Raw genomic sequence first — 17,705 nt, 5'->3', positions numbered from 1 at the left:
CTGGGGCTGATGGAGGTTCTGTGGGCACAGCACGTTCTTCTGGCACTGGCAGGGCGGCAGCCAAGGGGGCAGGACTGCTGGCACCTGTCCCCTCCCAGGCGTCTGCTCGGCACCCTCTCTTGGGATAGTTCCCTGGCCCCGGCTTGGAGGAGGGGGCTTTTCCGGCTCAGCCTGGGATTCTCCTGCAGGGCCAGGGCTCTGCTTCATTCCTACCATCTCTGGAATTTGAGTCTGAGATAGTTGAAGTCAGTGAACTGAGCACATCAGGGCCATGCCCTCTCTGTGTTGGCTTTTAGGGCCCAGATACAGGTTTGGGAGCCCCACCTGGGGCAGGGGGCTGGAGAAGGGGCAGGCATGGACAGGGGCCCAGGCTTCTCTGTTGTGCGTATCCTGTGTACTGGGCTGACTCATGTCCACCCATTGCCCCCAGACAGTCAGTGCAACATGGAAGTGTTCACTCTCACCAGCTCCTTCTGGCCTCCTTGCCTTGGCTCACACTGACCCCTCTGCCTGGAATGTCTTTCCCTTTTTTCCTACTTCACTTCAGGGCCTTGAGTAAATGTCACCTTCTCTGGGAAGTCTTCTCAGATTTTTTGGGCACTCACAGCCCCCAAGCTTCTTTGAGTTTAGTTGGGTAACTTACCTTCCATATGGTCATGGCTGTACCTGGGGGGCAAGACCCAAGGCTGAATTGCCTTTCTCTTTCCTGGGCACATGTGGGGCCTGGCATAGGCCTGGTATACAGTAGGTGCTCAATAAGTGGTTATTGATTGATTAAATGCTGAGAATGGGTGGAAGTAAGAGTTGTAGTAGTTCCAAGAAGGGGCAGTTACTGGATTGGTGCAGTCTTGGAAACTTCTTGGAGGAGGCGGCCTTGGAATTTTGAAAGATGGAAGAGGGTCAAAGCCACTGACTGATGAAGTCAGAGATCAGCTGGTAGTCAGAGAGATCCGTGTGGTCTGTTTCCAAGAGGACCATCTGAAGGCAATAGGGACCAGCCAGCACAGGGAACAAACAGATAGAGGAGCCCGCAATGAGGACTCAGCCCCAGAGGGGGCTGCAAGAGGCTGGCTCAGTGTTGAGAATCCAGCCCCCCAAACCTCTCTGCCCCCAGGTGTTGGGCTGGGGAAGGCTTGGTTTCAGAGTTTGGGATGAGGCTGGGGCCACCAGTGGTGAATAAGTGGCCCCGGTGTGATGGGATAGCAACAGGAAGGGGGCAGGAGCCAGGGTGGCATCTAAGGTAGGATTGCCACCGCAGGTTGAGAGAGGCTTTGCAGGTGCAAGGAGCAGCTTGTGTGGGGCATGTGGGCAGAGTGCTCCTGGGTCTCCCTGGGAGAAGGCCCGGTGTGTCAGTGGAGCCCAGGTTACCAGGCAGGGAGCATGGGGGGTGAGGCTGAAAGGGCTTCTGCAGGCAGCATTTTTCAAGCCTGTATGTAACATTCTCGAGTGACGCCCCTAACTGGCAGATGTGCCCGCTGCCCCTCTGGGTTCTGCACATCAGGAGTGAGTGACCTCGGTGATGCACCGTGGCCCTGGGGAGCCGCCGCCAGCAAGTCAGCCACGGCATCTGGCATCCGTGGATCCCTGAAGCCCTGCCATCTGTCTGTGCCCACCTGTCGGGCTGCACAGGCCCCGGTTTGGCGGGGACTTGGGGGCATGGAGATGGCCTCTGCTGCCACTCCAGCCTGTCTTTCTGTCTGTCTGCCCATGCCCCTGACAGACAAGGACAGGGCAGAGATGGGCAGGCACAGGTCTGGCCATCAGAGAGGCCTAGTCAAAGGGGGGAGGTTTCAAGCACACAGAAGACACAAGCTGAGAGCGAGCCATTAAGGTGGAAGGATCTCCTAAGCAATCGAGTGGAATCTGCATGGTCTGAATCCAGGAGGCCCAGAGAGAGACAGGGACTGGCTGGGAGGCACACAGCAGGGTGGAGGCCCTGCAGCTCCAGCCTCTGGGCCCAGGGAAGAGGTTCCTCCGGCTGGCCCCTCCCCCACCAGCCCTGCCTGGCCCTTGGCTGTAAACACAGAGAGAACAAGTTCCGTTTCCCGGGAAATATTTATCTCAGGCCGTGTGGGGAGCGTGTGCGCTGGCCTCCACTTGTCCTTCCTACGGCCAGCCCAGGGCAGGAGGCGAGGGGGCTTGACAGCCATGGGGGACACGCTCTGGAGCAGCCACAGGGCCGGGAGGCGTATTCCCTGCGGCCCCTGCATGGAGCCTGAATCTGGATGCTGGTGAGGGGGAGAGGAGGGAGTTGATTGGAGAGAAACCTCTTTTCCTCACTAAATCACCTCCCCCTCTCATGTTCTCCCTGCCAGCCCCGTCTCCTCCAGGTTCCGGCCTCCAAGCGTTTGCTCCTGCCTGGCGCCCCCAGCTGGGATGCCTTTCCTTCCTCTTGGCTAAGTGAAATTCTCCCTATTTCCCAGCTCTCAGACCGCTTCCTCTGGGAAGTCTTCCCTGGCTCTCTAACCCCCTAACCCTCTGTCCTCCCCCCACATCTCCCCATCTTCAGGCTCCAGAAGCTTCAGACTGACCCCATAGACAAGCGTTATGGCTGATCTTTTCCCAAGCTGTTCAGATGGCGTCGGCAGCTTTGTCCCTCCTGGGAAACACGGACCTGGGCACCCTGGGAGGGGGCAGGGTCCGGATGGAGCCAGCACGAGCCTGGGCACACGGGGGATCCCAGTTGATTGAATGGGGTTCGGGAGGGGGAGGTCTCCAGGGTTCCTGCTGGCAGGCTCTTGGGCTTTGGGCTGGGCTGGGCCTGACTGGGGCCCTGACAACAGGAAATCCTTGAGGGAACAAGCCGTGGCTGAGGACTCTGAGCACAACAACAGGAAACAGCCTTGACATGGGGCAGCAGCTCTGGCGACTGTGCCCCGGGGGAGGGGGTCGCTGTGGGACCCAGGTGATGCCAAGGATGACACTGATTGTATGTGGGGCAGTGGGTGTTCCACCGAGCGTGTGGCACTGAGCTTGTGATGTGTGATATCAAGTGTATGACCTTCATCATGGGATACTGTGTGGGGAGTGGGTGAGTCACTGATTGTGTGGCACTGTGATACCATGTGATATTGCATGTGAAAGACTGTCTGCCACCGAGTGTGCGACCCTGAGGTGCACTGAGGGTGTGACACCATGAGAGTCAAATGTGAAAACATGAGCGAATGACACTGTGCAGTAACAGGGGTGGTACTGGCCTTGTAGCTCAAGTATCTGACACTGAATTGTGAGGCTGAGTGTGCAACCAAAGGACATCGAGGGCATGAAAATGAGTGTGTGATGCTGTGTATACTGGTTGAGGCCACTGTTAAACGTGAGCACATGATGCTGTGTACAGTGCTGTGACAGGAAGATTTCCATGGGCTTCAGGTAGGGAAGCCACATGGTCAATTTATGGCTTTGGAAGTAATCTGGCTGCAAGTTATACGAGGGGGTGGGATTAAGGGGGGGATGGATAGGAGGTGGGCAGACAAGTTGATGGCTGCTGCAGCTGCCCAGGCTGGAGATGGTGGTGCCTGGGAGAAGGGGGAGGCAGAGGAGCTGGACGGAAAGGGCCAGAGTTTGGAAATATTTGGGAGGTAGAAATTATAGGACTTGCTGATGAACAAGAGCTGGAGGGTGAGTGAGAGAAAAACTGAGGATGGCTCCCAGGTTTCTGGCTTGAAAAGCTAAGTGATGAATGGTAGAGATGGGTGAAGATGGGGGGAAGATCGGGGTTAGTGGGGTGAGTGGGGGGCAAGGAGGCAGAAAGGAAGAGAACTCTTTTGAACATAAAGATCCAGGTGGAGATGCCCAGGAGGCAGCTGAGGGCAGCCTGGGGATACATTTGGGAGTCGTCAGGCACGGATGGTTTCTAAAGCTGTGGCCCTGGCTGGGGGTGAGGAGACTAGTGAGAGAGCATAGCCAGTGAAGATGACTGAGCCCCAAGCCCCTCACGCTGTATCGTCTGGAAGATGTGGAGGTGAGGAAGAGTGCAGAGGCATAGAGAGGCGGAGGAGGAGGCCAGGAGAGTGTGAGGGAAGAAGACGAGGCAGGAGAGAGGTTCGAGGCGGGAAGGAAAGGGCGGTGCATGGCTGCTGTGGTCAGGTAAGGTGGGAACGGTTGCATGCCCTGGATTGGGCCACATGCAAGTCAGGCAGACAGAACAATTTCCATGACGGGGTGGGGCCAGAAGCCACACTGGCCTGGCTGCTTGGCGTGTGGAGGGAGAGACATAAGCAGAGAGAGGTTTGAAGTTTGAATGAAGTTTGGCCATGAAAGGATGCAGAGAAGAGGAGTTGTTGCTGGAAAGAGGTATGACATCAAAGGTTAATTTTTTTTAATTATGTGATATTTTAATATTTTAATCACACACAATATTAGAGAGAATAATACAATAAACTGCCATATACACATCACTCCATCCAACAGTTCTCAAGACGTGGCCACATGGACTTCATTATCACCCTTTTTCCATTTTTCTTTGCTGAAGATTTTTTTTTAATTCAGTTTTATTGAGATATATTCACATACCATACAATCATCCATGGTGTACAATCAGCTGTTCACAGTACCATCATATAGCTGTGCATTCATCACCCCAGTCTATTTTTGAACATTTTCCTTACACCAGAAAGAATCAGAATAACAATAGAAAATAAAAACAAAAAAGAACACCCAAATCATCCCCCTCATCTCACCCTATTTTTCATTTAGCTTTTGTTCCCATGTTTCTGTTCATCCATCCATACACTGGATAAAGGGAGTGTGATCCATAAGGTTTTCACAATCACACTGTCACCTTTTGTAATCCACATTGTTATACAATCGTCTTCAAGAGTCAAGGCTACTGGGTTGGAGTTTGATAGTTTCAGGTATTTACTTCTAGCTATTCCAATACATTAAAACTTAAAAATTGTTATCTGTATAGTGTGTAAGAATGTCCACCAGAGTGACCTCTTGACTCCATTTGAAATCTTTGCTGAAGAATTTTAAAGCAAATCCGAGACATGATGTCGTTTCGCTAACGGTGGATTCTTTTCTAATGCTGGGAGGTCCCGGGTGATGCTGAAATGTGAGGGTGTGACACAGAGCCAGCGTGGCCCTCTGTGTATGGTGCCGTGAGAAGGTGACGCTTGGGCACTGGGAATCTGATGTATGATGTCAAGGCTGTGGCACACTCTGAGTGAGGGTGACTGTGATAGTTTCCCTCTGTGACCCTGTGAGCGTGTTACCTGGCGAGCTGTGACACTGTGACATGATTGTGTGTTGCTGAGGATGTGGGGCACGTTGTGGGGTCCTGTGGCTGTGTGTTGTCCTGGGGTGGTAACCGTGACCAGAGCAGGATGTGGCATGGGTGAGAGTGGGGATGAGGGTGTGTGTGGGTGATGGGGTGTGTGTGGGCCATTTGGGATCAGCCCTGCCTCAACCCCTCACCATCAGAGGGAGGAGGGACGTCGTAGGGTGGATGGGTGGAAACACCCAAAGCGGACAGAAAGGGTGAGCCCAGGCATGAGCTGGCATGAGGATGCTTCCTTTCCCTGAACAACCCAGGAAGGCTTCCTGGAGGCAGAGTGGGGGCACGTCACTGGGATGCTGTATGCACCAATTAAGAGCAAGGGCTATGGTATCAGACAGCCCTGACTTGGAATCTAGGCTCTGATGTCTAGTGAGTCATTTTATCTCTGAGCCTTGATTTCCCAGTTATAAAATAGGGCTGTTGGGAGGATTACACATAAAGTGAACCCAGTATCCGGCACTTGGTGGAGCACCAAATCCCTGTGCCTCAGGCACCCAGTGTAACAGGAGACTGGTAAGGGTACAGTGAGGGGTCACTGAATGAGTGACGTCATGTTCTCTCATAACCCCAGCCCTTCTCTCTCCCTCTCTCCACCCCCTTTGTCCCCAACTCTATGTGGCCCCCTGCTTGCTGCTGTCCTCCCCCTGCTTGCTGCTGTCCTCACCCACTGTCAGCCTCCAGCCCAGGCTCCTGCAGCCTCATTCAATTAGGCCGATGCAATTTGCTCAAGCAAAAAACTCCCATAATTTGGTTAATCACACCAGCAGGGGATCTGGCCCAGGCAGGGAAGGTTAGATGGGTAGGAGGTCCATACCAACAGCCAAGAGCACAGATTTCACAGTTCCTGCCCCCTGAGGACCCCTAACCACTCCCTTGGGCTCCATTCAGGAGTCACCAGAGACTGGAGCTTGTGGGTCCCACACCCAGCTGCAGAGGCCTGAGACAGGAGCCTGCACTGCCTGGGCTAACTTGTGTCCCTGGGAGGATCCCTGTCCCTTCTCTGGTCCTCAGTCTCCCTCTCTAACAGTAGGAGCTAGAGGTCTCTGAGCCTCTGGCCAGCCTAGCTGTTCCCTGCATCCCCTTCCTGGCTTCCATCCCTTCTTCTCCTGGTCCTTGGGGCAGGAGGGCCGGCCAAGGAGACAGAGTCCCAGGGAAGTTAGGAGGGGGAGGTGTCCTCAGCAACCGGCCTCATCTGAAATGGGCCCACAGCAGCTCCAGTGCTAGGGACCCTCATGATTCCAGGCTGTGCACCTGGAGGTGAGGGCAGGAAGGGAGGGAGCAGCCATTTCTTGGTCACCTGCAGGGCCACTGCCTCCAAGCTTGCAGGCTGTGCCTTGCACAGGGGCTCAGGCAGAGCAGTAGGGGCCACTGAAGCCCAGCCCCGCCTCCCTCACTAAGCCTTGACCCTCCAGGGGGCCCCTCTTTCTAACTAGCACAAAGGAGGCCCAGCCCCTTGCTGGGAGCATCTTGGGCAGGACTTGTACGGCTCCCATTTGTTTAATCTTGGCGGCTCTGGGATGAAGGTACCATTTTACAGAAATGAAAACTGAGCCCACAAAGGTTTTAAAGACTTGTCCAATGCCAAATAGGTTGTGTGTTGTGTGTAGCAGGGCTGGGACGTGAGCTCAAGTCTGGGGGAGGCTATGGGGGAGGTGATGGGGTGCACGGCAGGGGGGGAGAATCAGAGCCCCCACATGCACAGACACCAACAGTCAGCCACACATGCACTCGCTCATTTGGAAACATGACCAGGCTGGACACACTCACGGTCCCGCAGACAGCCACAGGCTCACTGCACATCCCAGGATCACATGGACATTGATGACCCAAGTCACACATGCAGGGACACAGGCCGTGGCAGTCACCTGCACGTGCAGAGAGCTCGTGCACAGACATGGACACCGGTGGTGCACACACTCGTGGACACACTCTCTCCCACATTCTCCCGCAGAGCCGCAGACCCACAGACTTTCACACAGGCTTTCTCCTAAGTTCCAAAGGGCATGTTCTGGCACGATCACCTGGTGGCCTGTAGGGACGTGCCATTAGGGACAGCTGACGGGCAGGCCACACACATTCTTAGGTCACCAGCAAAGGGGAAGCTCCCTGCAAAGGGAGAGAAAAGGTCAGTTTTGATGCACGGACCCAGAATTTTGCCATAAGAAAAGTTACACAAAATCTTAATTTCCATTTCAAAAGATAAAACTTAATTTGAATTGTATATAGGGTCTAGGGGGGTGGGTGGGAATCGTCATCTTTTCAGGGCGTTAGATCTCTAAAGGACACACACAGATTCACAGGCATAACAGTCCCTTGAGACCTCACGGACTCCCATGTTTACCCAGCCCTGCCCGTGTGTGTGCGTGAGTGTGAGCTTGAGTGTGTGTGCGTTGGCTCCCGGATCCCTGGGATGTGGGGATGGGAGTAGGAGCAGTTCCAGAGACTCCGGATGTTTGTCCTCTGGCTTCCTGGGCCCTCCAAAGGCAAATAACTTTGGATGCCAGCCTGCCTGCAGGGGCCGGGGTGGGGTGGGATGGGGGTGGGGTGAGGAGCCTGCCTCTGCCTCTGGAGCCCAGCTGGCTGGGACCCTGTGCAGGGTGATATGCAGGGCTCAGGGGCCCACCACCTCCCCTCTCTGGGGCTTGGTTCCCCCACCTGAGAAATGGAGGCAGGGAGGAGGTGAGCCTGAATGAGCTTTCCCCTAACGATGGAAACAGAGAGAGACCAAGATACAGCAGGTCAAGGGTCCAGAAGAGAAAAACAGCTGGAGAGGGGAGATGGAGGGGGACAAGAGCATCCAAGGTTCAGGACGGGGCATGGGGTCCCAGAGCCTGCAATGTCTCCCCCCTCCCCAACTCTCCCCTTGCCAGGTGAAGGGCTCTGTCCCCCAGTGCCCACATCTGCTCCGGGCACCTGCTGCCTGGCCTCCTGCTAGGGGCTGGGCTTGGAAGCACAGGAGAGGAGAAGAGAGGGCATCCAGTGCAGGAAATGGCAGGAGCAAAGGCCCAGGGTGGGAAGGGATGACCAGGTATGTGTGTGGGGTGAAGCTGGAGAGCTGAAGAGGCTAGTGTGCAAAGCCGGGATTGTGTGAATTGGTAGGAAGAGCAGCAATACTTCGTGAGCTTGTGCCCTGCACCAGGCTCTGTCCTGAGCACTTTACAAACCGATGCCAACAAGCTTGCTAGCTCGGAGCCCATCGAGGGGTGCTGGGGAGCCATGGAGGGTTCATGCAAGGAAGTGATATAGTCAAATTTATGTTCTAACAAAGCACTGCAGGTGGGGGTGGGGTCAGCTCAGAGAGGGAATGTAGGGTGGAGGGGAGCCCAGGGACGGGGGGAATGCTTGAGATGAACCCTGCCCAGAAGATCCCTCATCTCAGCCCTGAGTCAAGAAGGGCTATTTTTAGGAACATTAAAAGTGCTCACACATTCCTGCAGGCAGGGGGAAGGAAGGGGGGCCAGGAGCCAAGGCAGAGGGAGAGGGGTGCACCCCCCACACCCCCACCTCTGGCTTTGTCTTCAGGGTCTTCCCCTCATGGGCTGGGGAGGCTTTTTGAACCCCGGCCAGCTCTGCCTCCCACACCCTGCCCCCAGGGTCCCTTCCTGTCTCCTAGGCCTGTCTCTGTGTCTTTGAATCAGTCCTTGTCTCTGTCCCTGTCTCTTTCTCATACTCCTATCCCCCCTGCTGGGTCCCCGCTCCCCCCGGGATTTGGGGCCAAGCTCTGAGGATAAAGCCAAATACAGTCATGGGACAAAACGGTGTGTGAGGGTGTGGGGGAGACACACCAGAGGACAGAATAGACGCATAGCAAGAGAGACAGACACAGAGGACCCAGAGAGACTGGGAAACAGAGCTGGTGACAGAGTCAGGGAGGGCCCCGAGGTCGTGTCACCCACAGCCACTCTGTGCCCTGCTCTCCTGCCTGGTCCCTGAGGAGGCCAGGCATTGCCAGGCTCTGCCCCCCCCCGCACCCCAACCACCCCCTCCCCTGGCCCTCCTCCCTGCCCCTCCAGGCTGCACTAACTGCCCTAGCCACCCAGGGCTATTCCATTCAGCATTTTCCTCCCACTGGGGACACTGTGTGTCCCTGGCCTGGAGAGAAGGACCTAACCCCACTCAGCATCTGAGAGGGGCTTGGCTCAACCTCTGGCCAAGGCAAGGAATTAGAGGGGCCCCAAACCCCAAAGAATGTTCAGGAGGGAGGTGGCCTAGTGTGGCCCGAAGTGCTCTGGGCCAGGGCGTGGGCCTTTTGTGACCTGGCGAGTCCTTCCCTGCTTCCTCTGGGCCTTAGTCTTCCCCTCATCCAGTGGGGGATTGGACTCCACGAGGCCTGGAAGAACGAGTGACCCAGGAAGGCTTCCTGGAGGGGGTGACCTCACTCAGAAGGTGACAATGACAGTGCTCCTCTCAGGGAAGAGCCCCTTCCCTCCTGACATGCTGTCCTTAGCCCCGTCTGCCTGCTGGGGGAGATAATCCTGAGGCACAAAGGGCCTCCTGGCCTGGAAAGATGCCTTGGAAAGTCGCCCAAAGCTCTCAGCACAGGCACCGTCATTCCTCAGACCCCTTCTCTGAAACATTCACTCTGCCAGATGAGAGACTTGGAGAAGTCTCAGGTGTCTCCCCTGCCTGGGGGTTCCCAGGGGCCAAGGAGTCCACCCCTCTGCTCCCCAGTGACATGTACCCCTCATTGCCCAACAGCCCTAGGCCCTCAAAAGTTCAACCACTCATTTTATATCTCAGCAAACATCTCCTAACGCCTGTGGTGGGCTGGGTGCTGCTGAGGACTCGGAGAGCTCTGCCTTCTAGAGAGCTCCCAGTCTGATGGGGGAGACAGATGGGGAAATAGTGGCAACACACTGACGCCTTCCATGCTGTGATGGGGGAAGCACGGGGCTGGCTAGAGCCCCCGTGGGAGGGTCAGATTTGCCTGGAGAAGAAGCAAAAACACAAATTTCCCAGAGGGAAGCCCACAGAAGGGAATTTGCACTTTCACTCCTTTATTGATCCAGTCGTTCCTTTCGCTCTCGTTTCCTAAGGCACATAAACTCTCTTTTCTGTCCCTGGCCCAGGCTGGATCGCCCAGCTCTATCCTCCTCTCCTGCCTGGACCACTGTATCTGCCTCTCAGAAGCTTCTGGACCCCAGCGTGGAGGCCATGTGAGGGACTGAGGCTTTGCGGGGGGGTGGGGGAGAGGCTGGTTCTCAGATGTTCAGGGTCATGGAACCCGGAGCTGGAGAGCAGCCAAGCTCACCAAGGCCCTTTCCTCAGGCCTCTCTGGCTGGGCCCCAGTCCTTGCTGGCACACCCCTGGGGACAGGGAGCTCGTGCCACCCTCCTGCACAGGCCTCTCTTGTGGCATGACTCTGACTCACAGTGTGCATCTGTCTGCCTCCTGGAGGCTCCCCACTGTATCCAGCTCTGCCCCCTTGGGCTTCAGGCCAGGAGAACCGGGAAGTAGAGGCATGGGGTGGCCGAGCTGACAGGAGGAAGGCTGTGGCGGTGAGGGGAGTGGAGGCAGTGGGGATGGGAGCCACTCTTGGTCCCGTGATACAGATGGCCAAGGCAAGGAATTAGAGAGGCCCCAAACCCAAACAGCTTTCAGGAGGGAGATGGCTTAGTGTGGCCCGAAGTGCTCTGGGCCGGGGCATGGGCCTTTTGCGACCTGGCAAGTCCTTCCCTGCCTCCTCTGGGCCTTAGTCTTCCCCTCATCCAGCGGGGGATTGGACTCCACGAGGCCTTGGAGGAGAATGAGTGATCCAGGAAGGCTTCCTGGAGGGGGTGACCTCACTCATAAAAGAAGGTGACAATGACAGTGCTCCTCTCAGAGAAGAGCCCCTTCCTGAAGGCAGGGGTGGGGGGTAGTCTTTCTGATGGCTGCCTCCCAGAGGCATCTTCCCCCTTCCTAGACCTGTGCTAGGGACTGAGGGGATCCCACTGAGTCAGACCCTCTGACCACTGATCATCCAGGTAACTCCCACCTTCCCTCTCCAACTCCTTCTCCCTTCTCATCCTTCATCCACACCCACACCTTGCTCTTGAGTGGTTCCAGGGAGCTGGGGACAATCAGGAGGGCTTTCTGGAGGAGGCAGGAGCTGGGTGGAAGCTGAGACTGGCTTAGAAAGAGTGAGGGGCCTAAGAAGGCTGGTTGTGAGTGTTGGAAGGGAAGGTCCAGCAATTTGGGGGTCCTGCTCATTGGGGCGGGGGAGGATGCCACGGGAGGCACCAGGACTGGGCTCAGGTGTATTCTACAGTGCACGTGTCTCCAGTGTGGCTCCGAGGCTGGAGACGCGGCCCTGTTGGAGTAACAACTGAAGCCGGAGTCTGCAAAGGGTGGGACAAAGGGACAGGGAACAAACAGGGAGGCATCAGAGGGAGGGGAGGAGGAGGAAGAGATGGGGAGGAAGAGGGAGGAAAGGCCTCCCGGCTGGGCTCCAGAGCTGCACCTGGCCCTTCCATTCGTACTTGTCCCTTGTTGCCCCATTGCCCCCACTCGCTCTCCTTCCAGCACCCCCAGCCTCTCCCCTATTTCATCACCTTCCCTGAGGAGTCCCCCTTGTGTGGTAGAAGTGGCCTGGACTTGCTGTTCTCACCTGAGCAAGGACCCCCTCTGCTCCTTGGTCTCCTCACCTAGAAAATGGGATAATCAAAGCAGGCACCTCCCAGGGCTTGTAGGAGGATGACAGATAGTGGATGTCAGCGGTTCTCAAGGTGTCATTCCTAGACCAGCGTCCTCTGGGAAGATTTAGGAAATGCAAATTCTGGGGCCCCAGACCTACTGTATCAGAAACTGGGGGTGATTCTGGTGCCCACTAACATTTGAGAACCACTGGTGGACAGTGCACAGTGGGTGCTTGAGAAAGGCGCATTCCCTTCCCCTAAGCCTGACGTCCCACTCAAGTAAGGCCCCCTCTGTAGTGACGTGTGAACCAGCTGAACTGTAGCCTGGGGCTCTCTCCTGCCTCCACCTTCAGACCAGGTCTCCCAAGGGTCACCAAGCCTCTTGTCTATTCTCCTACCCCAGGTTCAGCTCACCCTTATTGAGGGGTGGTCTGGGCGGGGGGCAGGATCGGAGTGCTCAGGGCAGCTCTTCTCAGAGTATTTAAGGCACCAGTGTGTTGGAGGCAGCTCCTCGGGCAGGTGGCAGGCGGTGGGCGGGAGGGAGGGAGGGAGGAGGGGCTCCCTTTTCCTGCTTCCTTGCTGCCTCCTGCCTCTGCTGCTCCTGTCCTCCAGCAGGGCTGGGCGTACTGTCGGGACAGGAGTCACAGAGTAGACTTGGGGTATTGGGGTTCAGGCTGCAGTCTGAGGATCTGGGCCATGGGGGCTTCTCTAATTTGTGCCCCCTCCACCCCAGAGGCCCCCTTTGGGAGGTTCTGTCAGTCACCCTGAAGGAGCAGCTGTGCTTGTTAGTTCCGTGCCCATGCTGGGTGGGTGATGGCTGAGTCCTCCTTTGCTCTTGAAGGGCCCCGTTCCTAGGTAGGAGAAGAGGCTGTGCACATTGCCTACCAGAATGAATGTGAGGCAGGAAGAAAAGAGGTGCAGGTGGTGTCTGCCCTGGTGACCCCAACTTCTCCCCCCATGGCTGCTCTTCTGGGTTCCCATCTTGGGTGGGTCAGGTGCTTTCTCCCCTAGTTCACAAGGTGACTGCTTAGAGGGTTGGGGGAGGGGTGGGCAGAGGGACAGGAGTGAGTGGCAGCAGGGAGTGTGTGCAAGAGGAAGATGGGGAGAGGGTGTGGAGGTGGGAAAGGATGCAGACTCATGGTGGGAGGCAGGGGAGCAGTCTGTGATGGCGAGAGGGGTGTTGACCGAGGGGGGCATGGGGAGAGGGAGAGACTGAGCCTGGGAGAGAGAGACATACAGAGGGAAGGAAAGAGGAGCAGGGAGGGAGAGGAGCCCCAAGGCTCTGGGGGATCTTGAAGGATGCCCTGTCTTTAGAGAAGGGGACACCAAGGCCCAAAGAGAGAGAGAGAAGCCTCCCCACCCCATCCTAGGGCACACAGTCCCAGCCATGGGTGCATGAATCACTGTGAATGGCCAGTCCTAGTAACACAGCTTGAATCTTGGGAGGTTTTTGGCTATGGGTTGACATCAATACCTTCTAGGCCGCTGTGAAGGGCACTATGGGGCTTCAGTCCAGGGAGGGAGAGGTGGGGTCCAAGTCTAGGCAGAGGGAGAGCAATAGGAAGTGTTGGGCGGGCATAGAGACTCTTGGAGATGAGGCAGGAGAGCAGCTGGGACAGAGAGCCCACCCTTCAAGTCCCTATGCCGGTGGCACCAGAGAGGATAAGGCCAAGGTTGCCAATTTCATATAATCTCAGGCTTTAAGGAGGAGCCAGAAGTAAAATTGTCTGGACCTTCTCCCCTCCCCAGACTAGTGTGGAAATGCTGATCCAGGCCAGGCTGAGCCCCAGCCCTGGCTTTAGAGCATTCCTCACTCAACAGTTTCCCCCTCTGGGTACCTGGGGTAAATGACAGGTGTGTGGGGAGAGGCGCTGTCTGTGGTGCTGACCGGCTGTACCTGCAACCACAGAGCTTACAGGTAGCGGCCTGGGGAGAGCAGAAAACCTTCCTTCTGTGCCCCCTTCCTCCCTCCTTTCCTTCTGTCCCTCCTCCCTCCCTTCTTTCCTTCCATCCATCCTCACTGAATTACACCACCAAACCATAGAACTCTATGCTGCAGAGCTGGAAGCATCACTCCATTTTATTGGAAACTGAGGCTCAGAAGAGGAAAGGGGTCTGCTCACCACCACACAGAGCTCCTGTAGTCAATCTGGGATTGTGAATGGAAATTGCTGCTCTTTTCTACACACCACAAACTCTCCCCTGGGGTCTGGGAAATTGGTTGTTATGCTGATATTTATACTGATGTTTGTTCAAAAAGCTACGAGGGCAGGAAATGTAACCTCTTTCCCCTCACTCCATGCCTGGGCTGGATGTGTGTATGTAAGTGTGTGCTTGTGCGTGCATTGCATGAATGGTTGCATTTTTATCTTCGCGTGGGCATGTCTGTGTGAGGGCATGTGCATATATGTGTACAGAGATGTGCACATGGTATGTGTGTAACCCATGGAGATGAACATGCGAGTAGGCGTGGCTATGTTTGTATTCTTCCTTTTATTTTCTTTTTAAGATTCCTGGAGCTTTGGCCCCTGGCTTGAGCCTCGCTCACCACCTGAGAGTTGAATTCAGGAATTTCCCCACTTCCCACCCTCAGCTGCTCCCCCGTGATTCTCTCCGCCCCCCTCCCTGAGGCAGCCATTCCACTCTCTGAGCCCCCGCCTCGTGGGCTTTGGAATTTGAGCTATTTCCTTTCCTGAGTTGATGCAGCTGAGGTGCAGTTGCTGGGAAAGTCATGGAGGAGGTGGCATGTGAGCAAGCCTTGAAGGCCTCTTTGAGTGCAAGACATGAAGTGACCCTGCCCAGCTGCATTTCCTGCACCCAACACCCCCCACCTCTGGGGCGGGCTGGGCAGAGTCTGGACTCTGGGCGGGGAGCCCTGAGGTTTAGCAGTCATATCTGCATCCAGCCCACTCTGGCCAAGCACATGAAGCCCCCTCCCTGCTGCTACCCCAATGCCCCCCAAATTTCCTTTCCCACTCTCCCCTCACCACCATTATCCTGCCTTGGCCAGAAGAGTCACAGAAAACTGACCAACCAGAACAAAGGCCAGATAGGCACCCACCACTTCCAGTAAAGGACAGGTCAGGGCTTCTCCCAATTGAAGCAAAGGGCAGGGCAAGGAGCCCACCAATCAGAACAAAGGACAAACTGTTCTCTCTAAGCCCCCTGGGGAGGGAGCCGGGAGTGGGGGTGCAGGACGGGAGTCAGATCCCCCGGCTGAAGATCCGGAGACTGGGGCTCTGCACGTGGCTCTGTCCTGACTTGCTGGCTGACCACAGAGGGGTCACTGCTTCTCTTTGAGCCTCAGTTTCCTCATCTGTCAAACAGGGAGGCTTAGCTGTCCCAAGCCTGTAGCTTTGAAAATTATCTCCCCCTACATCAAAGCTCACTCCATCACTTTGGCCCCTTTTCCCCGACTTCCGCACCACATACATATGACCCCACAGGAGGGCAGGGCCTCTGTGGGTCAGCTTGTCCATCCCCTTCCCTCCAGCCAAAAATAGACCTAACCCAGCATCACCTATGGGCCCCTTCTTCCTTAGCCTGAACAATTGAAGCACAAGTATGTATCAGTGTCTGCAGGTGTAACTTGAGTCCTTGCCCCTGAATCCACAAGGAAATAGCTGTACCTGTGAAGACCTGTGAGCCTGTGTGCCTGGAGGGTGTCTGAACATATGCTGGTGTTTCTTGAAGGATGTGGGGGTCTACAGCTGTGTACATAGGGCTCTCAGGAGGTGTGAACTGGGATTAGGGGTGCCTAAGAGTCAAAGGACAAGGGATCAAGTTTGGGGATTGTGTTGTTTGGAATCAGCAGCTTCCTACACCCAAGGGCAGAGACCTCCCTGTGACCAAAAAGTGTCTTCATCCCTGAGCAGTGGGAGGGATCAAAGGGAGGATGGGGGTTGGGGAGAGCAATGCTGAGTGAATATTTGGGGAGAAAGTCCCCTGGGAGCAGGTGGAACTGTACCCAAGAAGATCCAAGGGTGAAATCTGGGGCTGAGGCCAGGACCCCAATGCAGTACTCCCCTCTGCAGCCTCTCTGACAATTGGCAATCAGCCCATCCTTGCACACCCTCAGCTATGGGGAGCTCACTTCCTCCCTCTCTCCTGGTGGCCTCTGCCTTTACAAGATGGCTCTGCCTCAAAGAAGGTTTTCATCCCATTGGGCAAGTTCAGCTTCCTGTGAAATGTTATAAGTCCCCAGGCTGTTCCTGGGGCCACAGAGTCCTGTCTCCTTGCCCAGGAGGACCTGAGAGATTGGAGTCCAAGACTGAGACCCCTGGGTTTGCACTGTTTTAGGATAGGCAACTCCAGGCTCTCCAGACTGAGTCACAGGCAGGACTTGGTTTCCAGTTCCCTCTTTGTGTAGATCACCTCCTCTGGTTGCGTCTCATCTTGTCCTCCCCTGGACACTATGCACTGGGGCTTGTCTGACCAGCCTAGAGAAGTTGGCTGGGAGACTATCACCTTCTTTATTTGGGTTAACAGATCTCTATTAATATGTCCTGCAGTCTCAGCCCTTTAATTTTTTCCCAGCCATGCTTATACCATGGGCTGATGCTGAGCTTTTGGTCTGTTGCAACCCTTGACCTCATAACATTTTCACATGAATGCCCCACCCCCCATGTCTCCTTCATCCTCAAGTTAATTGCTTTGCTTTTTGAACCCAGACCCAGCCATCCACAGGGTAGACAACAGAAAGGACTTCCAAGTGCTGGGAAGGAGGGTATGGCTGAGTAGACGGTGTGCGTCACAAGCCTGCCTTGGCTCTGGAGGCTCCATTCTGTTACCTAGCTCTTTGATCCCCTTGGCTCTCGCCAAGTTAACAGAGCGAGAAGCAGGGACCTTTGCCATCTGTGTTCCGGCTCTCCAAGGACGAAGCCTGTTCCTGGGATGGCAAGGCTGCTGAGGTGGTCAAGGCTGACTTCTCTGTCCCTTCCTGTGCCAGGCTCGGCCCAGCTGTGTTTCTCCCATCCCGTGGGCTCACGCACCCCTTGCACCTTTGCTACCCCCAAACCAGCTCTTCACTAGGCTAGAAAATGAAACTGGGCAAGACCACCTCCCCACAGAGGGTCCTAGTTTCAGGGAACTTTCAGCTGAGCACCTCCTCTGTGCTGGGCACCTGCATGTTTGGTGCTCAGCTTCATTTTGTCTTCATGCCAGCCTATGTGGGGGCTAGCTGGAGTTGCCACCCATTTACAGATAAGACTGAGATTTGGAGAGGCGACTTGCCCAAGACATACACTGCAAATGAACAGTGGACAGGGGATTCAAATTTATTTTTTTGTTTGTTTGCTTGCTTGTTCTGTTTTGTTTTAGGGTGGAGGCTTGTGCTTTCCCTACTATGCCAGAGGAAGGACAAGAGACCTGAGTCTGGTCCAGTCTTGACCTCTTGCCTCACTGTGAGGCCTTTGCTAAACCCCTGGTCCCCCTCGGAAACTCAGTTTTTCCATCTGTAAGTTGAGGGGACTGGGATGTCCAGGTTGGACATTCTATGGCTTTAAGACTGATTCTGGGGTCCCAAGATCACAGGATTCAGGTGTCCATCTTGATCTAGGCTGCAGGGTTCCTGCTCACAGCCCCCTGTGGGCAGACAGGGTTGCCCTGGCCGGCCCAGCAAAGCCTCTCACTGCCCTTTCTTCTCTTCCAGGATGCTTTGCTGAGCCTGGGCTCTGTCATCGACATCACAGGCCTGCAACAAGTCGTCAAGGAGGCACTCTCAGCCATTCTCCCCAGAGTGGTAGGTGCCTACCTTTGCCCCCCGCCTGCTTCCCCTGCAAGCTGTGCCCACCCCTATGTCATGCCTCCTC

At 55.6% G+C, this 17,705-nt stretch overlaps 1 protein-coding gene across 2 annotated transcripts in view; it reads left to right on the top strand.

Moving 5' to 3' along the window:
- The window catches only part of PDE2A (phosphodiesterase 2A), a 90,225-nt gene that overhangs the window by 40,701 nt on the left and 31,819 nt on the right, over positions 1-17,705 (top strand). For both annotated transcript variants that reach the window (XM_037840532.1, XM_037840533.1), the window contains one exon: positions 17,546-17,635. In XM_037840532.1, coding sequence (XP_037696460.1) covers positions 17,546-17,635 — 90 coding nt within the window. The remainder of the gene's footprint in view (positions 1-17,545; positions 17,636-17,705) is intronic.

The sequence above is a fragment of the Choloepus didactylus genome, chromosome 6 (genome assembly GCF_015220235.1).
Source record: "Choloepus didactylus isolate mChoDid1 chromosome 6, mChoDid1.pri, whole genome shotgun sequence".
NCBI lineage: Eukaryota > Metazoa > Chordata > Mammalia > Pilosa > Megalonychidae > Choloepus > Choloepus didactylus.
The sequence above is the reverse complement of the archived record's forward strand: the minus strand, read 5'-3'. Positions and strand labels throughout refer to the sequence as shown.